General features: G+C 42.7%; 1 protein-coding gene across 1 annotated transcript; it reads right to left on the bottom strand.

Annotated features, from left to right (window-relative positions):
• Window positions 1-241: 241 nt before the first annotated feature.
• Window positions 242-25,453, bottom strand: epb41l4b (erythrocyte membrane protein band 4.1 like 4B). The gene is made up of 23 exons (XM_020041220.3): window positions 24,510-25,453; window positions 16,801-16,905; window positions 16,620-16,662; window positions 13,773-13,851; window positions 12,804-12,848; window positions 12,309-12,361; window positions 12,090-12,210; window positions 11,363-11,450; window positions 11,184-11,272; window positions 10,993-11,062; window positions 10,723-10,892; window positions 8,907-9,019; window positions 8,738-8,798; window positions 8,562-8,589; window positions 8,250-8,350; window positions 3,845-3,999; window positions 3,622-3,737; window positions 3,395-3,505; window positions 3,233-3,285; window positions 2,936-3,100; window positions 1,690-1,810; window positions 1,398-1,531; window positions 242-1,281 (listed from the first exon to the last, which is right to left on the bottom strand). The coding sequence occupies exons 1-23, from the start codon at window positions 24,768-24,770 to the stop codon at window positions 1,218-1,220; spliced, it is 2,346 nt and encodes a 781-aa protein (XP_019896779.2). The 5' UTR covers window positions 24,771-25,453; the 3' UTR covers window positions 242-1,217.
• Window positions 25,454-25,805: the final 352 nt, after the last annotated feature.

Here is a 25,805-nt window from a genome sequence, read left to right as displayed (position 1 = left end):
ACTCCCCCACCACTTATAGCACACCTTAACTGATACTGTTTACGCACAAACATTCTCAACAAAGCCATATTACATGGAACTGCTGGGACAAAAGTTATGAGGGTGGTGTGGATATTCTGCCCAGGTCTGAACTGATCTGCCGCAGCTGAAGAGCAGTGTGTTTGTTCTGTCAGAGCCGGTTTCTCTTGATTCAGATGACTCACAGACTCGCCCATGAGAGCAGGGATACAAACAAGGTACATTGGTTTAAGTAACCATTTCATCTTTATTAGGGTTAAACACAGCGGCATAAAACATAGAAACAGATACTGAAACAACAAAGAGATGGCAGAGCGACCATAACCGGAACCAAACTTTCCAGTTTCCCTGAACCATAGGACCCAGGATCAGATCATTCACTACATTCTGACTTGGATTGACCATAGGATGTATGAAGACCTGCCTTTGCTAGTGTACTGGGGTACATCTGGTTCAAGCTGCGGTGTGTATGGGTGTGTCGCCATCTACAGGACATGACTGTAACTGCAGGCTCATAATCAGCATGTAGCATTTGGAAAACCCTGGTTTCGGCTTGCTGACGGGTGGCTGGGAAGCCCCATGGGTGATGCAAGTTGGCCAGCATTAGGTGGAGAGGCACCATCAGGAGGGGACTTCCTGATCCCACTGCACTCAAGTGACTCCCAGTCACTCTCCCTGATTGGAGGAGCAGTAATGGAAAATGGCTTGGCGGTGGCGCTTATAACGAAAGCTTGTTTTGATTTTCAACTCTCCCAAAGCCTTTGGGAGTTGTTGCAGCGGGGGCAGGGCCACAGATAAAATGGGAGATGATGAAATTGGGGAAGGGTGACAAAGGAGGTAAAATAAAACAGCGGGTTCACACTACAACACAATAAGCTTAGATATATTACTTCCTGTGTTATTGTTGGAACTGTTGGGGCTTTGATTGTGCAAGATTCCCAGCACTATTACAGAAATGACTGCCTGTTCCTTGTTGACTGCCTGCTATCTCGCTGAATGGCTGAACAATCACTTTAAGCCTGTGTCTGTTATTACAGGGTAAAACATTCCTTGTAAAATAACACTTAAGCAAAATCCTTTTATGCAAATATAGATGTAGAAAGGTAGGCTGCATTCCGTAAAGGTAGAAATGCAGTCAGTGGAGGCGGAGCTGGAACTCCTGTTGCATGGCGACGGTTGGTGTCACAAGTGTGAGGGACTCAGAGCTCCGTCATTAGTAGAGCCCTGAGAATCTTCTCTCTGTCCAACCTCATCTCCTCCCCGCTAAACAAACAAAACACACACACACACAGAACTATGAAGAATGTGTGTATGCATTACACGGTCGGCGTGTCTCTCTGTACCCTGTGTGTGTGTGTATTCTGGTGCCACTGTGTTACCTGTCGGTTTGTGAGGCGAGGTAGGGTACCAGGTGTGGGATGGGGGGGGGGAAATAGGAAGGGGAGGGGTGTGAAGACGGGGAGGGAGAACGATCACAGCATGGACTCCCCAGCTCCAGCCTTGGCATGTCCATCTGAAACACGCACACAGTTCACTACACAGGCCCACTGCAAACCAGAAATGACACGACTCTTGTCCTGCCTGACACACGCCTCTGTGAAAAGCCTGACACTGACTTGTTTTCAAGGCAGCGTCCCAGGTTGCTCTGGGAGATGGTAATCATTGGGTTACCTGGGGGTATATGGATGGCTGTGTCTGGTTGTCCAATGAGTTGTTAGATCCAGACTTCCCAGTGCTTTCGGATGAGATTGCTGCAAGGGCCTCTGGGAGATTGTCCTCATCCTCATGGTTACTAAGGACCAATCACAGCACAGAATGAAAACACTTTCATATAAATACTGAGTATCTGGCAGGTTTTTTAACATAATGGCTTGCTAGACTATACTGTTTTTGTATAGTGGCTAACTAGTTTTTGTTTGTATATAGGGGCTTCCTAGGCTATAATGTTATTGTAGATAGTGGCTAGCTAGGCACTGATGTGTAGTTTATACTGGCTAGCCAGGCTATGATGTTTTGTGTATATAGTGACTTGGTCATGATGTTTGTGTATATAGTGGCTTGGTCATGATGTTTGTGTATATAGTGGCTTGGTCATGATGTTTGTGTATATAGTGGCTTGGTCATGATGTTTGTGTATATAGTGGCTTGGTCATGATGTTTGTGTATATAGTGGCTTGGTCATGATGTTTGTGTATATAGTGGCTTGGTCATGATGTTTGTGTATATAGTGGCTTGGTCATGATGTTTGTGCATATAGTGGCTTGGTCATGATGTTTGTGTATATAGTGGCTTGGTCATGATGTTTGTGTATATAGGGGCATGGTTATGATGTTTTGTGTACATAGTGGCTTGTTTATGATGTTTTGTGTATGTAGTGGCCAGGCTTAAATAAACAGGTGAAAAAAATATACAGGCCCTTCCAAAAGTAAACAGACTTTCTTTTTGTTGTGTCATGGTGTTAATTTGTACATATTTTTTGCCATCTAGCCCCATAATGACAAAGCAAAAAACTACTACTTAAAATCTAATTTACTGAAATATATCTCATATACATACAGTTTTGACCCCTTTGCCACAATACTTCAAACTGCATGAGAATCCAGTTTGGGATTCTGAATAAATGGGGAAAAATGTCTAACATGTTTTAAATATTTCCATTACTCCATTACTGTATAGATGAATGGTAAAAAAACACATGTAATCAATTATGAATTAAGTCTATTAAACAAATGTGGTAAAAATGAAGGGGTCTGAATACTTTCTAAAAACACTGTAGATTCTCCAATGGAAACCTAAACATACAGTACATTGGTCAACAACACCCTGTTACAACAACACCCTGTAACACCCTGTTACAACAACACCCTGTTACATCAACACCCTGTAACACCCTGTTACAACAACACCCGGTACTTACAAGCTGAACTGCCTGACCAGTCTTTTCCTGCGGTTGGGGTTGCCATTAGGATTAAACCTGGCGGGTCTATCTGTGGTAGAATTGTGTTCAGGAAGCAGCAATGATTTCTCTGTGGTCAGACTGGACATGGCAGAGTCTCGAGAGTCCTGACTGGAACTGTGGTACCTGAGACACACACAGATGCACATTTATTTTCTAGCGTCACAAGCGCAGGCATGCCAAAAAAAAACACACACACACACACACACACACACACACACACACACACACACACACAACATCACTGATAATACTGGCCTGTCGTTGATCTCCTGACTAGAGGTCTTCCCTCTGGGTGTCATTGGGGCGTCCTTCGCCGGGAGATGAAGAGGGGGGTGACAGTGGAAAGACGGGTGAGAGACGGTGTTAGATTTTACACAGACAATGCAGTGTGTAAACACACAGGGAGTCAGGACTCACTCTGAAGACAGCCTCCATCTGAGCTTTGAGGATGTTACACTTGAGGTGATCCGGAGGGCTGCGGGGAGAGGAGGGCCGCAGGGACTTCTCAGACAACTGCTTCTCCTCCGCCTGAGATATGAGACGGGTGGGGAGGGAGTGGGAGACGGGTGGGGAGGGAGTGGGAGACGTGTCCAGATGTGTTCAGAAAGAATAGCTAGAAGGTGTCCCCGGTTGGTGTGTTTTACCTTGTTGTCCATGTTGACGTGCAGTGAAGGCCAGGTGGAGGAGTCGCTGTCTGTTTCCAGGGTATTGAGCAGACAGAGCTCCAACTCATCTACAGGACAAGGTGGGGCTCTGTGTTCTACACACACACATACACACACACACACACACACACACAGTGTTATACCCCAGCATGTTGCCGGGCTGTCAGTGTGTGTATAACTGTGTGTGCGTGCATGCACTCACTGTTTTTACTGTGTGTGTGACAGTAAGTCTCCTGGCTGTCCTGGTAATGTGCATGTCTGTAGTGGCGATGGTGGATGCTCCCAGGGTACGGCGTCTCATTCTCCTCCACACTGAACTGCTGCTCCCCTCCGAGGACAGGACCAGGCAGAGGGAAACTGAGAGGGAAACCGCATCACACAGCATCACTCTACAAACCCCACAACTAGGAAACCCACACAGTCATACTAGAACCCGTTTCCAAAACAGTTGGGACGCTGTGTAAAATGGAAACAACAGGATGCAGTGATGTGCGAATCATTTAAACCCTATATTCAATAGAAAATGGTACAAAGACAACATATCAAATGTTGAAACTGAGAAATGTTTGTTGTTTCTTGAAAAATATATGCCCACTTTGAGTTTGATGCCAGCAACACGTTTCTAAAAAGCCGGTCAAAAAGACTGGAAAAGTAATGCAAAAAAAGACTGGCGGAAAAATGTCAACTAATTAGGTAAATTGGCAACAGGTCAGTAACGTGATTGGGTATAAAAAGAGCATCCCAGAGAGGATGAGTCTTTCAGAAGTAAAGATGTGGAGGGGTTTCACTGTGTGAAAGACAGCGCGAGCAAAATATTTGAGGGACCATCCGGCTTGTTATCAGGGCACAGTTCAAAAGCCAGCAACCGTGATGGTATGGGGGTGCATTAGTGCACATGGTATGGGGGTGCGTTCGTGCACATGGCATGGGTGATGTGAAGGCATCAATAATGCTGAAAAACGTATACAGGTTTTGGAGCAACATGTGCTGCCATCGAGACAACTTGTTTTTGAGGGAAGGCCTTGCTTTTTTCAGCAAGACAATTCCAAACATTGTATGTGCAGCTGAAATCCTATATCAAGCAATCACATTTAAAAGTACAGCCATTAGCCTCCTCAGTTCCCAAATGCTTACAGTGTTGTTAAAAGAGGAGACGCAACACAGTAATAAACATGCCCAGTCCCAATTTTTTGGAAACATGATGCTGTCATCAAATTCAAAATGGGCATGTATTTTTCCAAAAACAATAACATTTCTTTGTCAACATTTGATATGTTTTGTCTTTGTACTTTTTTCAATTAAATATAGGGTTTAAATGATTTGCACATCATTGTATTCTGTTTTTAATTGCATTTTACACAGCGTTCCAACTGTTTAGGAAACAGGGTTGTACAAACCTACAACAGTCATTCATTGGGCGCATCATTAAACTTCAGCGAGAGAGTTGAAACATAGCGTTTATTCATCAAGGAAGTAGCTACAGAAATGAATTTTAGGCTGGCTGCGATTAGAAAATGTAAGGCAACAGGAATTAATGTTGTGCATCACAATATGTAAACATTGAGAGCATTGCCAGGGGTAAACAAAAAGGTCATCCTAGCCATTCTATTAATGAGCGTCAGAACAGAGGTTTGATTAAGCAGAGCATCTCACACCAAATAGCGTCTAATAAGAACACAAATGTAGATATGCAGAGATTAAGGCAAGTTTTCCATGAAACTCGATTGTAATACACATCACTGATTAGAAAAAATATTCCTTTATTCTTAACTCCCTAATAATATATTTATGATCTCTATAGCAGCTACAGTCCTTAATCAGATTGTGATTCAGTTTCATACAATCCTTAAGATTATGATAACAGACTAATTCACAAAATACAATTCAAATGCTCTGATCTTAAATTAAAACAATGAAACTTGATCAAAGATAACTTTGCAAATATTATATTATTTTCCTTGCTCTGAAAGGATCTACCCTACAATGGGGTAAGCATTTCTTGTAAAGCAAGACTAAAGCATGAATTTCAATCTTACTAAATCAAATCTGAGGATATTATAGTACCAAGAAACTTCAGAATCAACATCAATCTTAAAACCTAACAAGGCACTGGAAATGTTAGATTGAACCTCATGGTCCAATCCACTAGAAAATAGATCTTTCTATGAAGTCCTGTATAAATTGAATTATTTTCCATCATTATGACTGCCCTTCAATTTGAACAAAACACTCAAGAAACAAAAATGTTCAAAGAATCACTTTTCATCTCTCACCACACCATGAGACACCTCCATTACTAGAGAAGATAAATGGTTTGGTTTCATCTTGTTTGAAGGCATACAACCATTCAACACAGGTTCTTATATATGTTGTAGCTTAGACCCTAAAATATCTCCTGAATAATTTTACATTCAGGTTCAAAGTCACCGGGCAAACAATTATGTATGTTTTTTTCTTCAAATTGGATAGGGTGCAGCCAGGAACAGATCATATTAAAACAAACACATGGTCTCAGTGTTCCAAGCCAGTTTCTCTTTCTGTTGTTACAGTCCCTTTTGTTGGTGAATTGACGGGTTAGACACATGTATGGTAGGCGAGGCTGATGTAATGACAGGATAGACGATGATGAGGCGGATGTTTTATGTCCGTGAGTTGATAACCAGAGGGTTTCTCAGGCTCCCAGTCACTTTGTATGCCAGTCCTCTCCCACAGCCTTCCCTTCTGTGTGTGTGTGGGCGTTAGGAGGGCCAGCGAGTAAATAGATTCAAGGTCAGAGGTGGCGGGGTCAGAGTGCAGTCATGACCTTGTCTCTGTACACCACACTGATGGATCCTGGGAAAGAGCCACTGGTCCTCTCTGGTACTGACTGGTGACTGGTCCTCTCTGGTACTGACTGGTGACTGGTCCTCTCTGGTACTGACTGGTGACTGGTCCTTTCTGGTACTGACTGGCGACTGGACTCTGGTACTGACTGGCGACTGGACTCTGGACCTACTGCTACTACGGCTGGCTCTCTGGACATGGATGACACACACACACACACACACACACACACCCACACACACACACACACACACACACACACACACACACACACACACACACACACACACACACACACACAGTGAACATACAAACATGAAGCCTGTCTAAATGAAGCAGTACAGTGATATGAAGTGAAGGTGACTTTTATATAAAAAAAATTAAAAGACAATGGAACATGGCAGGCAGAAAGAGCACCTCTGAAATGAGAGAGAAAAACAATGAAGGGTTAGGTGGAGGGTTAGGTGTATTTTCCCCATTTGCCAGTAATACAGCCACTCTGATTTACTGGTGGGTGAAAATGTCCAACAATGTATGTGAGGACACTGAGGATTCCTTCCTCAGCTTCAGGAAGAAGGCCAATAGAAAACTGGACACTCGGGCTGCAAGATGGTTGCCCGTTTGTACTGCTGGAGGCACTGGCAGTGACGATGGAACACCTCTTCACCGTGGACCACACCCCTCGGTCACCTCTTCACCGTGGACCACACCCCTCTGTCACCTCTTCACCGTGGACCACACCTGTCGTCAGACACGGCCATGTGCCCTGGACTGGCCTCAGACTGCAGGTAAACGTGCTGTGTTGGACTGAGTTCTGTCAGCCACTCCGTCTCCCATTCCATGTCTCAGAATGATGCTCGTGGCGAGGACATCCTCACCTTCGCTTCAGTGGGAGGCCACAGGTTCTACCAAGAAGTACCGTGATCCGTTCTTTTACACCCCCGGTAAAATATGGTGAAGTCTACAGCATGTCCAGTTAACCGCTGATGTTCCTGCATGGAAGTGTATATTGCTAGACATGACAACTTGCTGGCCTGGTAGCTACTGATGGAAAACGGGTAGATTCACTGATGGCCCACATTCACAAACCCTCTGTTTTCAGAGGGAGCTGTTGACTTAAAGGGTTTTAATGGGTTTTCGTCCAAGCCTGAGGTTGTGGGAGGTCAGAGGGAGGTGCTGACCTTTGAAGTAATGGCCATTTGGGGCTTTAGCAGAAATGCCCCCATTACTACCAGCTGCCCCTCAAATCAATGTGGTATATGGGTGCAACACGACTGTAGTCTCCGTCACATAGGCAACACGACTGTAGTCTCCGTCACATAGGCAACACGACTGTAGTCTCCGTCACATAGGCAACACGACTGTAGTCTCCGTCACAAAGGCAACACGACTGTAGTCTCCGTCACATAGGCAACACGACTGTAGTCTCCGTCACATAGGCAACACGACTGTAGTCTCCGTCACATAGGCAACACGACTGTAGTCTCCGTCACATAGGCAACACGACTGTAGTCTCCGTCACAAAGGCAACACGACTGTAGTCTCCGTCACATAGGCAACACGACTGTAGTCTCCGTCACATAGGCAACACGACTGTAGTCTCCGTCACATAGGCAACACGACTGTGGTCTCCGTCACATAGGCAACACGACTGTAGTCTCCGTCACATAGGCAACACGACTGTAGTCTCCGTCAAATACACAACACGACTGTACATGACTCACAGACTAATGGATTATTGTGGGAATTGATAAAAAATGTAAGTGTGTGTTTGCATGCCTCACCTGTGCAGGGAAGGGTGTCCTGGATGTTGTAGATAGGGTGGTGTGAGGGCAGGGGGTGCGGGGTGCCAGGGCTCATGGCCTATGGGGATGTTATGCTGGTACTGGTAAGGGTTATGAGGAGAAGCAGAGAGACAAACAGAAATTATACTGAGACTATTGAAAATACATTGCCATGGTAATAACACACAAAGGTGTCCATCTAGGATGTTTATTCATCACAGGTTTATTCACTGGCGGCTTCTTTCTCCACACATGTCCTTGAGGGGCCATAGGTAGAGGACTACAAAGGGTGTGTGTGTGTGTCTCTCTTACCGGGTGTAGTGATGGGCTGGTGTGGGCGCTGGAATGGAGCAACAGAACAGCTTAACGCCACATATACATGAAGATCATTAAGACAAACACTTGTTCAGTTTACCTAATGCCTCATAAACGTGTACAGACTGAACCTGTAAATATATGATTATCACCATAATAAAGACGTGACATACATGCTTGGCTGTCCTGAGCTCTCAGAGACTCTGAGGTGTGGTGGTTTGGCCGGAGAGAAGCCTGGGTGGTGGTGGGTTGGGGGTGGGGGGGGGACGACAAGCAGTTCAGTGAGTCAGGTAGACAAGACCGCAGGATTGTAGATGTTTCACTGGAAGCCAATGTACCCACCCTTGCCCCCCATTGAGTGAGTGCGGGAGGGGTATCTCTTGCTGGGTCGTCTCTCAAATGTACTGGCTCTCCTCAGCCTCCCTCCGTGAGTTGTCTGGTACTCTGTCTTTCCACTGAGAACCAGAGAGAACAAAACCAACTGTCTGGTACTCTGTCTTTCCAATGAGAACCAGAGAGAATAAGAGAAGACCAATGGCCTGGTACTCTGTCTTTCCACTGAGAACCAGAGAAGACCAACCCTAGCCGGATTGTCTTTAGAACATGAATATTTCCATGACTCATCTCTTTCTATGCTGGTGACACATGCATGTAATGGTTTGCATCTGAGGAGGTCCTTTCTGTTTGACATGTAAACCAATGGCTTGGCGACAGCTCACCGTAACCATAGGGACAGATCCTTGTAACCATAGAGACAGAGCCTGCATCTCGGATTGCACACTAGTCCATATTTAGTGCACTACTTTCTACCAGAAACCAAGCCAATCTTTGGGTGCATACCAAATAAGACACTACTCCCTATAGCTTTAAGTACTTCTTGGTGAAAAGAAGTGCACTATAGTTCTTCATCTTACCAGGTAATCTGAATGAGAACAGTTTCTCATTTACAGCAACAGCCGGTTGAACGTTACAATACATGACATCCAATTTACAGCAACATTACACTATTATCTCATAAATAACATGCAAATGTCTCTTTAGGTCTGAAACCAACTCATCCAATTTTAGCATTATTTTTGAAAACCATTCCAAGGACACAGTGTAAAATAACTCCAGAGTTTGATAACTGCTGGCACCTCTGAAGGTCACCAATGATGTGTGGTAAAAGGGTATCTCATGCAAAAGCTTTATAAACATCAGGTGTCCAATGCGACAATCTAAAAAGGGCCAGCCTTCTTTTGAATACAGAGTCCGGTTTGGTCTGGTCAACCCATAGGCAACCATCCAATGCACCTTTGCATAAATCATTATTAAATTTTTTACAGAATTGAGAAAATATACATTGAAGATAAAGTTTTAGCTGCTTAAAGTACTAATTTCAATTCAATAAAGACTACCTACAAGGCATTGAACGCAGATTGCTAAAATGAAAGAGGTCCTCTAATGTAGCTGATAACAGCAGTATATGTTTGAACATACTGTGACTGTGGACATAGCCCATGACTGACTGAGAAGACCCATAGGCAAAATGGCCAGCATTGGGATGCCTGGGAATGGAGGAGGCGTCATCTGAACTCAAGTAACTCCCTCACAGATCTCAGGAGTAGCATTAACAGAGATCATCCACGGAGTGAGGGTGCCTCCCACACATTGACCCAACAGAACCTCCTGGTTGGAAGAGAACTGTGGAAAACCGTATTGGCCCTGATGCCTAGGAGGAAGACTTCCTGCAACTTTCAACTGTCCCAAAACCACTTGGAGTTGTGATAAAAATAAGCTGTAGATACAATATACAGAACATGTATAGATACAACAATCTTTTTTCAAATGAAACTTGTCAGCATTGGAAAAAGGCCAGGGACATCATGAAAGTGTAATCACACTACTCAAGTGTCCTAACTATAAGAATTTTCTGAATTACTGCGTTTCGATACTGTGATCCTATCGCGGTTTGATGTTCCAAACAGACAGCTTTTTGCTCACCATCCATAGAGGATGAAAAACCGTGTCACCGGCTACAGGTGATGGTAACCGTTCGGTACCGATAAACCAATATTGTTAATGCCAATAATGAAAGGGACCAGACCAGGAACGGAGGGAGAAAGTTCCACTGAAGACACTGCATCTGCTAGCGGCGTGTCTGTAGTCGGCGCCCCACCTGAACCTGAAGCGGGATCCCAGGCGTGTGAAGTCACTGCGGGAGGCCTTTCCAGCGGTGGGCTGGCGCAGCCGAAAGAATGCGTGGCTCTCCACGGCACACTTCCACAGGTGTTTACACGTCTTCGAACTGTCCAATTGGAACACAAAGGTGTGCTCCTGCTCCCGTCCCTAAACATACAACAGCCAATCACAGTTGCCACCCAGTCTGCCAAAGCCGAAGTCCAAATATTTCCATAGCGATAACATTGCTGCCGCTGTAGTAGCGCACCTTATCATCGTCCTCTACCACCACCAGAGTGAGTCGGCTCTTCTTGAAGTCCAGGCGGGTGATCTTGGGCCTGGGAAACGTGTGCACACGGACATACACAGATCACGTTTCATTTCCTTCAGACTAGGCTGATGTTTCCAAGGATATACCATACTGTATCTGTGTTTTAGTCAAGTGTATTGTCGGTTTACCAGAAGAAAAGTCCTATTTTGGTGGAACCTTCAAACACCAGGATGCCTGTAGGAGTGAGGCCCAGAGCATACTCTCCTCCGTCCCGGCCCTGAGATTGACACACACATTACCGTCACCAGCACCTTCAACTAGCACCAAAAAAATAATAATGTTAACACACACATACACACACACAAACCTTGACAAAGTGCATATCCACACCGTACAGCTCCAGCCATTTACACTTGTTGAGGAAGCTGATCTCTGCCTGGGCTGGATCCTTACCCCTGGATGCACACACACACACAGACACACACACACGGTTGAGTTGAAAAGCTTATGCAGGAACGCACACACTTACACACACACTTGCTGTGTCAATAACCCATACATCCTGCCCCCTCAGTTTCCTCCTCCATATTGCTTTCAAAAATTCAGTTCAGATGTGCGCTAAAGCTAACAGGCCATGCGTTTCCCTGGCAGAGAGACACAACAGGGCTCGTCTTTCTCTCTTTCAATGGTGTCATGTCAGCTCAGACCCAGCATGCATGTGTGTGAAAACTAATCTGAGACTGGAGCGCGTCTGGACTCTAACTACTGCCTGGATTCAATCAAGACGCTCCCAGATTAATCCCATAATCCATCACTCAGAGAGAAACACAGAGAACGAGGCAAGAGACGGAGAGAAAGAGAAAAAAGAGAAAGCGACAATCTAAAAGGCTTAACACAACACTAGAGAACACCACAGTGATCCACTCATCCTGTAAAAAAAAGAAAAATCTAATCACCATCTCCTCCATCTGGGTGTAAAGAGCCAGACATCGCCCACGTTGGTTTCACCCAGTCTGGGTTATCAATGGGATGTATTGAATCTGTTTAGACCGATATCAGTGGAGGATGTCCTGTCCAATGGCATTTCACCTCACCTTAAGTCCACCCACTTGTTGAAGATGTCTCCCTCCATGGTCTCGGTCTGTTTGGGCGTAAAACGGAACTCTGACACCAGCTCAGGAGAATGTTCTAGAGGGTCGCAGTCACCCAACTCACCTGCACGTCCACACAAACATGCACGTGTTATAAATCAGGTGCTGGAAGAAGATGAAAGCTGACTGAAGAGATGCCTGGAAGTGAAATTCATCCCTTACTCTGTAGGCAATAGGCCCCCAGCTCCACTGCTACATCATACGGACACTTCAACCTGCAGGAAAAGACAAAGATTACAGAGGACCAAACAAATCCCATGTAGCGTTAATCCCAGGGAAGAGAGACATTTAGACAGAGAAAACAAAAATACACGGAAAGAGAATTGAAGAAATAGAAATTAAAAACGAGTATGTGGTCTTGTGTGTTGGCGAGAAGAGGTCCTTTGTGTCTTAAAATTAGCAGCCCTTTCTGTTCAGATCCTGTATTTTATTATAGACCTACCCACAGGAGACATGGCCCAGATAGAGCAAAAGGTGTGTACACACACATTTTCCTATCACTGTGAGGACCGAAGGTGAGCAAATGTAATGATGGGAGGACATTTGACTGGTCTCAGTTACAATCTGGGACTACGGTTAGAATTAGGCTCAAGGTTGGGGAGCTGCTTGAATGGTATTCACTGAAGAGGAGTGCCAGTATTGTCAGAAGCTGCTTACTTGCCAGACAGAAGGTCTTGTCGAAGCTGCAGCACAAACAAGTACCTGAAACACAGACCAACACAGACAGTGAGACAGACAGAACCACACCTTCCCTTTCACTGTCAGTTGGGCTTAGATTAGACAATTCCTCACTGGACCAAAGTAATTAGCTTTTCATCCCCTTTACACCTCTACAAAACCCAGGAGGGGGTGAGTGTATGTATGACAGTGTGTGTGGGAGAGACTGGCTCAATCCCAAATTATCCCCTTCCACTCGACAATCAACTCTCCATTTGCCTGCCCAGGTGCGCCAAAGCCATTTGCACAAGTGTCCCAAATCTGGGGGTGGGGGCTTGATCAAGGATGTCGAAGCTAATTACACCCTCCTGTGGCTCCTTCCAGCAAGTCTACAGTGATGCAGCCTCCATCAGTGTTTCCCAATCCTGGTCCTCGGGACCCAAAAGCGTGCATGTTTTTGTTTTTGCCTGAGAACTCACACAACTGATTCAAATTAAAGGCTGGATGATAGGTTAATTATGTTAATCGAGCATGCACTTAATCATGTCTCAAGACTTAGAGATGTAAAAGGTGAAATACCACCTAAAATGAACGTTTTACTGTTTTTCTGAGTTTTGTATCTTGTATAACAAAGAAGGATCTGTTATTAATAATTTAATTGAATGTCACTCGGAATAACAGCATCTGTTAAATGAGAGAAATGTGGAAACAAATTTCTACTATTTCACGCCTGTTTTATGATTTAAAATTGGGAAACAAATGACATCATTCAAGTTATGAGTGTTTCCCGGAGTTGATGGGTTCAGTTAATCCCCCTGTATGTCTCCAGAGATCACCTCAGAGTTTCATCAGCATCTCAAGACAACCGAGGGCCCTCCACATCAGTTGGATTAGGTAAGCAGGTTCACAGACTCTCAACAAGTGTATTTGTACATGTCTGCGTGTGAAGGCAGCCGGGGGTGGAGTTACCTGGTGAACTCCTCATGCAGATTATTAGGTTCTGAGGAGTAGAACTTCACCCTGAAGAACAGCCTGTAAGGGGGACCGTCTGTCAGGCAGAAATAAAGGGGGATTGAATTAGAGAAAAACAACACAGGCTCATCTATAATTCTAAAACATGTTGTTAAAGAAATAAATCAGGGCCATCAGGGTGATGAATCTAAAACTGTCAACAAACCTGAATGCAAAGTGGGCAGGCCGCAATTGCAATTCCTCTCTTTCTCTCTCTCACACTCTCACTCTCTCTCTCACACTCTCACTCTCTCTCTCACACACTCTCGGGGGTACTGTCTTAACTGAGTAAACATGGGCGTCACCCTGGAAAACACACTAATCGCCATTTTGTCAACGTAGATAGTGAAACACCTGTCTACTAACCTGCAAACACCACACACACACACACACACACACTACTACGACACACACACACACACACACTACTACGACACACACACACACACACACACTACTACGACACACACACACACACACACACACTACTACGACACACACACACACACACACACTACTACGACACACACACACACACACACACTACTACGACACACACACACACACTACTACGACACACACACACACACACACACTACTACGACACACACACACACACACACACTACTACGACACACACACACACACACACACTACTACGACACACACACACACACTACTACGACACACACACACACACACACACTACTACGACACACACACACACACACACACTACTACGACACACACACACACACACACACACACACACACACACACACACACACACTACTACGACACACACACACACACACACTACTACGACACACACACACACACACACACTACTACGACACACACACACACACACACACACACACACACACACACACACAAAATAATAATATAATACTGTGGAAGGAAGCCAGCGATTATGTGACACCATTTCTTCTGACATGAAGAATTATACAGAGCATTTGAAGCCAAGGAGGTCTGACTAAAATGGGCTCATGGATACATAACTTATGCAGTTTGAGGTACAACAGAACATGATGTCACAGGCTTGCTCAGTGCTGCCCCATTTTATTGGATGTGTGCCAATTGGCAACAAAATTATCTTTATAATATTTTCTCCATGCAATTATTTTTGAATAATCGGTTTAAGAACATGTAGATGCTGAAATAGAAGCAATTACTTTTGAATGACTTTGGTTATATCTGGATATAGCCTTTTTTCCATACTGCCACTGACTAAAATGGGGGATCTTGTATTCTTGAGAGAATGGTCCGTACTAATGTTTAACAGTGGTAACTGGGTGACTGAGATATCCAGCCCAAACCAATTCTCATTTCCCATGATGAATAATGCAGAATAAATATTTTAAATCAACAGGGTGACGTGAAATGGAACTGTTAAATGCAATGTTTCAATTGAACTTCTCTATGGCCCCTTATGCTCTACCATTGCTCAACAGCTGTGTGTTCTGTTGTTGCCTGTAATGTTTTCAAAGCCGTCAATTACAAGTGCTGCGTCCGAACGTTTCTCCTACCATGTCAAACGGTCACATCAGATGAGAACTAAAAAGTACATACAAACACCTAGGTAAGAATACCTTAAAACACATGGTAAAGGATTGGGAATATCCCCAAGAAAAGTTAGCGAGTAGCTGAGATATCCGAAATACTAATTATACCCCAATGACATATCAACTCAGTTCAGCTACACGAGAGCAGTCATCAGAACACTAGCGGCCTATCATATTTACTCAACACGGTGCCCAACAGAAGACAGGTCTTAAACAAAATGTCAATGTTTACTACTCTGTCTGTGCGGGCTAAAGTACATGTAACCTCTTCATGCAGTTACACTGGACACTGCCCATCCTCCTCAGTCACCGTGTCACTTTCAAGTCTTCATGCAGTGACCACTGTTGGCGTGCTCTGCAAGCTTTCTGAACCGGAGCTTTATTGTACTTCCTCATTTACTTCCCAGCTTTCAACATTAACCTTTTTGTTTACTACCATGACATGGTAAAACCCTTTATTGACCAACTTTCATATCTCTGGACTGTTTGGATAATGTGTTTGACTTTTTATGTAAACTCCAAATAATGACTTGTATAAATTTACAGTACCACATCCTTTGAAACTGAGCCACGTAGTTCCACGGGCAAGATGGGAGAAACTGTCCGTATTTAAACTACCACACCGGAACCCTAACGCTCAAGGAGCTACGTAGTTCCACAGGCATTTTGAGAGAAACTGTCCATATGTGAACTACTACAAAGCGTGGCTGTGTGCAAGTGAGGGGCATTGAGAAAGCCATTGCTGAAAATTAATCCCATTAAATCCCACTGGGAGTGCAGAAGCATGTGGAAGACATTAACAATCTGGCAAAAGATCTGGTCGGATGAGACCAAAATTTTACTTTCAGGCCTAAATCCAAAAATGCTGAGTGGTCCAACAAACTGAGTATCCTGAAACTGCCCGTGCAAACTTTGAATAACCCGAGTACAGTGATACCTCACTGAAAAGTTATGCAGGACACCCAACAAACAAGGAGGGTGAGGTTAAAATGTGCCTCACTTCCTGGTATACTGTACTGTAAGTATCATTTAAGACTGGCAGGGTTAATAGCTGACCTGAACTCACACAGAGACACAATAAGAAGAAAACTAAAGCCTTCAGTGAAGCAGATTTTCACTTATCGGTCGGTACAAAGAATACTCTGTTCTGTACGTGTACACACACACACACACACACACACACACATTATGGACCGTATCACACATTGAATAAACTCACCTCTGATCTGTTTCTTTATGGGCTTGGACACATCCAGCCAGTGCTGAGGAAGAGAGTAAGGATGAAGGAGCGAGAGAAGAGACAGATCAATCATTCCTTTTAACCCACCGCACAATTTAATTATTACATCATAGGGACGCCGAGAGGACAGTTTCAGACTGCATTGTGTCTCTATACTTACTGAGACTTGTTCTGGGTCCATAAACTGAAGTCCAAAGTAATCTGCCTCCACCAGGTCCAAATGATACATGATCTGGTCAAACAGCTCCTGGCCTTTGGAGTGTTTCTGTTTAAAAACACAAACATACATGTACTATAGTCAGAGTTAATAACAATAAGGAGACTGGAATATAAATAGCCTAGACCTTGTGGCTGGAAATAGAGCAGAACTACAGAGTCTGTGAGTAAAGGTGAGTTTGTGTGAGTGTGTGTCACTAGAGACTGCATCTGGGGCAGAATCAGTGTGACAAGTCACGAGGGAAGGACCAACATTCAGGCCTTGGTCTCACATTTTCTCTCCAAAAAAAAACACCACACACACACACACACACACCACAAAACACACACTCCTATGTCAGTGTAGTGCTAATCAATTATAAATGTTTTGAAGTATGTGTATCAAGGTTTAATGTCAGTTTCTGATTTCAAGAAGTGAAAAAACAAACAAACATGAGCCTTAGTATTACTGACTTACAGAAGTTGACCCAGCGTTTGTTGTTGGTTCGCACCAGAGACAGTGTCAGTGGGTGTGAACTGTTATGGGTGCCTCTTAAAGAGAAGAACCTTTTTTTTTTTTTTTAAGCTCCCATTTTGTGCTGAATGTGTAATATGTTGTTTAGAAGTGCATAATCTGTAAGTTGAATCAGTATTATACCTCAGTTAGCCGTGAAAACCCAAGATTGAAAGCAAGCGGTTACACGACATTCATTCAGGTCCATTTTCAGGGATGCATTCTGACTGAACATCACCAACTTTACAACCAGTGGCCAAAAATCACAGAAACTATATCACACATTCAAAATGAATTATTCCAGACCAAAAGAAAATATATTCAGATGTAATTCTGTCATTAAACATGACTCAGATGTCAACTTGTGTTTCAGAGTGAAAAACGTAAATATCAAACAAGTAAAATACACAACATTAATGGGAAAATATACACATGTACAGACTGAAATTTCAGCCTCAAAAGTTTTTTTATTTTATTAAAAAGCCATTATAACTTTCAGATGAGTTTGCGCAAGTATTTCTAAAGGAGGAAAAGGTCAGACTACCAGAGATAATTGCAAGGACAAAAGAACCAGATGAAGTAGGCTACCGTTATACGAAATAACATGAATTGAAAGCAAGTCAAATCAGATGAGTAGGAGGCTTCCATTCTGAGTGCAGTAGATTCTGGGAATTGCTGCGTCCTCTACCATACTAGACACTTTGTGAACCCAGCCAGAGCAGTAGAATTCGCTGGTAATTAGCTAACTAATTACTATGATATTAACAGAATTAACGTGGCCTCGTATTTCAGATTAGTATACTCCTTTACACGTACGTGGAAGCCTCAGGAAGATGCTCAGAGACAGGTGAGAGTGTCAGAGACTAACATTAGCTAGTGTTTTTTATTGTGAATCAGGGACACCATGTATTAACTTGTATAGTAGTTTTAAATAACAAAAAATTGTTAATTGAGGTGGAGGACTACGGTTATTATTAGGAAATTACAGTGGGGCAAAAAAGTATTTAGTCAGCCACCAATTGTGCAGGTTCTCCCACTTAAAAAGAGGAGAGAGGCCTGTAATTTTCATCATAGGTACACTTCAACTATGAGAGACAAAATTAGGAAAAGAAATCCAGAAAATCACATTGTAAAATTTTTTATGAATTTATTGGTAAATGGTGGTGGAAAATAAGTATTTGGTCAATAACAAAAGTAAATCTCAATACTTTGTTATATACCCTTTGTTGGCAATGACAGAGGTCAAATGTTTTCTGTAAGTCTTCACAAGGTTTTCACACACAGTTGCTGGTATTTTGGCCCATTCCTCCATGCAGATCTCCTCTAGAGCAGTGATGTTTTGGGGCTGTCGCTGGGCAACACAGACTTTCAATTCCCTCCAAAGATTTTCTATTGGGTTGAGATCTGGTGACTGGCTATGCCACTCCAGGACCTTGAAATGCTTCTTACGAGGCCACTCCTTCGTTACCCGGGCGGTGTGTTTGGGATCATTGTCATGCTGAAAGACCCAGCCACGTTTCATCTTCAACGCCCTTGCTGATGGAAGGCGGTTTTCACTCAAAATCTCACGATACATGGCCCCATTCTTTCCTTTACACGGATCAGTCGTCCTGGTCCCTTTGCAGAAAAACAGCCCCAAAGCATGATGTTTCCACCCCCATGCTTCACAGTAGGTATGGTGTTCTTTGGATGCAACTCAGCATTCTTTCTCCTCCAAACACAACGAGTTGAGTTTTTACTGAAAAGGGTTCTCCCTATCCTCTTCTCCCAATCCTCTTCTGGATCATCCAAATGCTCTCTAGCAAACCTCAGATGGGCCTGGACATATACTGGCTTAAGCAGGGGGACACATCTTGCACTGCAGGATTTGAGTCCCTGGCAGCGTAGTGTGTTACTGATGGTAGCCTGTTACTTTGATCCCAGCTCTCTGCAGGTCATTCACTAGGTCCCCCCGTGTGGTTCTGGGATTTTTGCTCACCGTTCTTGTGATCATTTTGACCCCACGGGGTGAGATCTTGCGTGGATCCCTGGATCGAGGGAGATTATCAGTGGTCTTGTACGTCTTCCATTTTCTTATAATTGCTCCCACAGTTGATTTCGTCACACCAAGCTGCTTACCATTTGCAGATTCAGTCTTCCCAGTCTGGTGCAGGTCTACAATTTTGTTTCTGGTGTCCTTTGACAGCTCTTTGGTCTTGGCCATAGTGGAGTTTGGAGTGTGACTTTTTGAGGTTGTGGACAGGTGTCTTTTATACTGATAACAAGTTCAAACAGGTGCCATTAATACAGGTAATGAGTAGAAGACAGAGGAGCCTCTTAAAGAAGAAGTTACAGGTCTGTGAGAGCCAGAAATCTGGCTTGTTTGTAGGTGACCAAATACTTATTTTTCCAAGGAATTTACCAATGAATTAATTAAAAATCCTACAATGTGATTTTCTGGATTTTTTTTTCTCATTTTGTCTTTCATAGTTGAAATGTACCTATGATGAAAATTACAGGCCTCTCATCTTTTTAAGTGGGAGAACTTGCACAATTGGTGGCTGATTAAATACTTTTTTGCCCCACTGTATATTTAAAAAATATTGTAAAATAATTGTTAAGAAATATACATTTGATGAGCAAGAGAGGCTGATGTACAGGGAAGATTTTGTATGGATTATCATTTGCAATGCCTCATTAACAACATCTTTGTAGCCTTTAACGCATCCAGACTTCAGTGTTGGATGTTGATGCGCACGCCCACCCAACAAAAATAAAAAGTAGGGGAAACAATGAACACCCAATGGCCCACTGTGAAAATAAGACTGTCCCCTTACACTGAATAACTGGTGGTGAGCAATGATTTCCACCAAACACTTCCTGAAATTAATGGTCAGTGGAATAATTTTATCCCACTTTTTCATGCACAATTGGATTAATGCACTCACATTTACAGGTTTTAAAAGCATTAACTTATTGTTTGAGGACCTGCCACTACTCTTCAGTTTGGTTTCGCAACTCACAAGGATTTAATGCTTTTCGGCCATTCTGCCTTGCTTTTGTGGTTTGGATTGCTTTCCTGCTGTATGACAAACTTGCGTGCTAGAGGATCTCCTGACACACTCTTTTAGAACTCTCTGATACAGGGCAGGATGTATGGTTAATTTAATGACAAGATATCTTCTAGGTCCTTATGCAGAAAAGCATCCCCAAACTACATACTGTACAACCATGTTTCACCTTTGATAGGGGGTCACTCCTTTGGAATGCAGTGATTAAGTTTCACCAGACATAACAGGACCCATGTCATCCAAAAAGTTTAATTTTTGACTCATCGGTCCACTGAAGAACATTTATCTTGGACTCTCGTTTTGGCAAACTAGAGCTGAATTTTGGAACAACACACCACTGCAAATGTCTTGTATATTGCCATACATGACTGCCTTGTTGACTTTATAGAGAGAGTTTAAATGAATGTGGTCCCTCAAACAACATACATTTACAAAAACTTTGCTGTCACAGGAGAACAATATGGATGTTTTATTTTCCTGATGTATCAAATATGCCACATGTTGTTCTGGGGAGGCCAAAGGGAAATGTTAATCTTTGAAGTTGGCTGCCCATCAGACAGTTTTACACACAGGACCGTTGCTGACAGATCCTAAAATAACAGGTGTGTGTGTGTGTGTGTGTGTATAAAAAGGGAGAGGATAACCCTGCACTTTGTTCGTTGATAACTAGTCTGAACCTGCAATGTGTGCATGTGCATAGGGTGTGTGCAGGGAGTTCTTGTTCCCTGTGTCCCATGAAATCACACTTCACATACACAGTGCATTTTCCCCAGTCTTCCAGATCAACCCCTGCCCTAGGGACTTTACTAAGACACTTGACAAACAAGTCCCCTTATTTGACTTAAACAGGTGCTATCCCGGAAGCACCGGCATAAACCGGGAATAATTGCAGATGTAAGTACTATGGGATGAAGTCCACCAAACCATAAGAAAGCAAACAAAGTTAAGAAATAACAATAATATTGCTAAATAGAGATTTATTTCTCTAGGTGAGTGCTTAATTGGTTAGGACGATAAGGGTTACTTTTTGATGAGCAACCAAAGAGCTCAGTCTTGCCTGTCAGAGGTCTATATTGACTCTGGTTTCAGTAAGTGGGTGTCCTGTGATTGGTTAACATTAGCTCTATCTAGTTCAAATTATTAGCCGTAAACAATTAGCTCATTCAAGATTGTTGCCTATGGTTTTGGCCTAATGGTTTGGGTACAGGGCCAATAATCAATCAATCAAATGTATTTATAAAGCCCTTTTTACAATAACAGAAAGACTGCTGGTACAATTCTCCAATCCAACAAGGTGAAAAAACTGTGTCCTTAAGCAATGTGCTTAACCCGAATTGTCCTTTGGATAAGAGTATCTGTTAAATAACAATGTAAATGTTTTGAATAGCTTGTTGTGGGGATGTTCCAGCATTATGGAGGTTATATTTGCATGCAAAATTTCAACAATGCTGATCTCAAAAAATTTACAAAATAATTATGAATTAAAGGAGATATAAGTTCAACCATCTAGCATCGACAAGAGGAATAGCAGAAACAATGTGTTTACAACTCTAGATAGCCTTAGACACTAACTAACACATTAGCTAATATAATAAAAAGTGGGGTTTAAATTATTAAATTTATTAAATGAATAACTTTAAATACATTTATTTGTTAAGCAATTGTGCCAATTTCTTGGCACAATTGGTTAATACATATTTGGTTAATACATTTCATATACGAAACACATACTTTTGCACAATGTCACATCCGTAATTATCAATTTTCATCTCTAAAGTAAATGTGAAAATGTCATAATTGTAGTTTTTGTATGTAACACAGCCTTGCTTTGAAACAGCCACTAATGTTTGACCAATAAGCATGTGTGATTCATATTGGTTTGCCAATGTTTCTGTTCTCCCAAAAATGCCTGTCCATTTCCATCACATCCATAACGCATGTTTTGTTCTTTTAACATAGTGGAAACACAAAAACCCACGGTTCTACAAATTTATAAATTATACTGTTTAAATATATACATTTATGATGTTGAATAATAATGCAGAACAAAATATATATATTTTTAAATACTGTAATTTTTCATTGTTACAGAGAGGACAGTTGACCATTATGGATGTTACAGAGTCTGAAATAGACATTCAAATACCCCAGATTCCTTGCTCAAAATATTTAAAATATATTCTAACACATTTGCTGCCATTTGGAATGTTTTTTTTTTTTTAAAAAGGTAAAAGTAGTACCTTTCCATTCTATTTTTTCTGAAATATGCGTACAAAATATGAAAGAGACATTACACAGCTCTGAAGAAAATTAGGAGACCACTGCAAAATTATCAGTTTCTCTGGTTTTACTATTCATAAGTATGTGTTTGAGTAAAATTAACAACATTACTCTCATTTTCCAAATAAAAATAATGTCATTTAGAGTATTTATTTGTAGAAAACTGTTCAAAATCAAAATAAATAAAAGATGCATTGTTTTTCAGCCCTCAAGTAATAGAAAGAAAACAAATTCATATTCATTTTTCAACAACAAAATATTAATGTTTTAACTTAGGAAGAGTTCAGAAAACAATAATTGTTGAAAACTCTTTTCAACTCTTTTGTCATGCTGAATAGTTCTTTTTTTATTCAAATTATCTTTGAGGTACTACTTGCACTGTTTTTGCCATCCAGCTGGTCCTTTGCAAGAGGATAGTGATGACCACAGCAGTGGTTTTTATACTTTTCCTTGTTAAATTAGATTTGGTTCAGGTAATCACCTAATCAGTACCTCATTAAGTAAAATGAGGTGTGCCTGTGTTGGAATTTAACAGAATCTGGAATGGAATGGCTGCCATACATGTAGAGATGCTGATTTAAGAAAAATTAGGAGGGTCTCTTAATTTTTTCCAGAGCTGTATGTTTCTTGGTGTTGCATTTGAGAGACAGAAAAAGCCCTCCATGAAAATTCATAGATGCCATTGAATAGAATGTAAATCTCAGAATACTCAAGTTTGATGTATATTGCTTCTGTACAATCTGATCTTTGTAACTAACAGTGTATGACAGCTAAGAGCAAAAACAAGCTTGACTAGCCTTTTCAAAAAAAATCCAAGAAATATAATAAATTTAAATTACTTATTTAATACTTGACCACTACCTGATGCTTTTCAAAGAAGCCAAAAAACACAACCTTAAAACGTCATAAACACAACACATATTTTGCTCAATAAAACTCAAATGTCATATTAGTATTATCAAAATGATAATACACTAACCTAGGTAATATGATCATTGGCTTAATATGACCATGGATACCCTCAGTATAACTTACTAACAAAGGTGACGCACGAGACAACTTAATTGGCCATGATGACACACGCACAAGCTTGACCTTCAAGATAAAAAAATCTCACAAGACGTACGCGTACATGCCTACACACTCATCTCCAACTCCCCCGGATCAACGCACGTGGCTTTTTCTTACATCACAGTCCCCCCCACCTCCACCCCCACCCCCACCCCCGAGATAAATACGATCGTGCCCGAACACGCGCATATGTACACGCGCATACACACACACAGTAATAGAATGTGACTGAGACATGAGGGAGGAAGGGTGATACACGGAGGTTGTGCTTTATGGGAAGTAGACAGCTTCCTCGCAACAGTCAGAGTGGGGAAGTAGCCTAATGTGATGATTTGGAAGATCCCAACACCATCTGTAGCCCTACCGCGCGCATACACACATACACACACACACACACACACTTTACTATACATGTGAGGACTTGGGAACAAAATGTATTTCGTTTAGAAATCATATTTTCTATAATCCCTAACCACCAAAACCCCAACATCTAAACCCTTAACACTTGGAGACTGTTAGAGACTGTACAACTAAAAGGCAATTACCATGGAGATTTTCCATTGAGTTAGATTTTTTTTGCCCAGGACAAAGTTATCGCCTAACCTTAACCCTGACTCTGACCCTAAAACTCTTAAGCACAGCAATGCACGTACGCCCGCACACAAACACCATGGTGTTGAATGACCTCCCCCATACAATTATAGACGAACAGTCAAACATAAAAATGTATCAGAAAATATTGACAGATCGACAACTCACCGGTAGATCCACGTTAACGTCAGACCCGTCAAGCAGAAGCACGCGGCAGGTGATAGCATCCCTGGCGGATCCTGCAGCCGGGATGTGAACGATCGCTCCCCCGGTTACCACGGCAGGCGCGTGGACGACCTGCTGCTGGTGCGCGAGGAGCGCGGAGTTCCCTGTTCCCCCTATTCCTCCCCCTTTCCCGTCCTGTTCATCCACAGTCTGGAATCGTCTGCGCGAGTGGCGGCTGAATGTCCGGCGTAGAAAGCCCATCATCTTTCAAATTGTTTATTCTATAGGCTACACAGCGCGAGCGCCCTTCGCTGTCCACAGAAGGTTATACCGTAAAATAATGTGTGCCCGTCCCACTGCCACCACACCGGGGAGAGTAACTCACGGCGGACACGGAGACGTCAGGCTCCCGCTGAATGCTGAAACTGAAGGTCGGTAGCTGTGTGAATCACCAGCCGCATTATTGAACAGGACCAGACTGTCAGATCAGACTACTCAACAATATCAAACCCACCAGTTGAATTTTACAATAATTTATTCGATCTCAATAGTAAACTCACTCACGGAAGCACAACCCCTTTCGTCCCTGCTCGCACCTGCTGTTGCACAGATTGAGATTCTGAAATACTGGAGAAATCTCCAGCAGCTCTCGCGCCCGGCTGCGGGAGTCCCTACAGGCTCAGATATGGGGGAAGGAGGTTGCGGTCTTCAGATAAGAGTTTAATGTCCGTATAGTTTAATCTTCATTCGGTAAACCGAAACTAGTCCACCTCACAGGTAAATCAACCAGAGGAACTGGACAAACAGCATGCCCTGCGCCTGCGTAAAAACAACGCAGAACAAACTTTTTTTTCCTGGAGCTTGGCGCTGTCGGTGAAGCAGCGCTACCTGTCGGCCACAGTCAATAGCAGGAGGGACAACACAATTGGGTAAACGAGATGTTGAGGACAAGCGTCACTCAAAAATAAAAGACAGGTTTTGATTTCAAAATAAACCAAAAAGAGGATTATAGTGTAGCCTTGAGATCCAGGCTGAGAAAAAAACGAGTTTCTCTCCTAGCACAGAGTCTAGGCCTTCTCTGGATATCTGCATGCTATTTTGTTTTTGTTTATATAATTTGTAGACCTAATTATTACTCTACATTATGCACCTCATTAATCTTACTACAATAGTCAGACTCATATGTTGGCATTTAACTGGAGCATGCAGACATCTAGGGCAGGTAAAAGGAATGTGTCTGAATCGGGCCAGGTAAACTCTACTGTACCTTTCAGAACTCAACTTGCACAAAGTGTACAG

The sequence above is a fragment of the Esox lucius genome, chromosome 20, assembly GCF_011004845.1.
Source record: "Esox lucius isolate fEsoLuc1 chromosome 20, fEsoLuc1.pri, whole genome shotgun sequence".
NCBI classification, from domain to species: Eukaryota; Metazoa; Chordata; class Actinopteri; order Esociformes; family Esocidae; genus Esox; species Esox lucius.
This window is presented reverse-complemented; position numbering and strand designations above follow the sequence as displayed.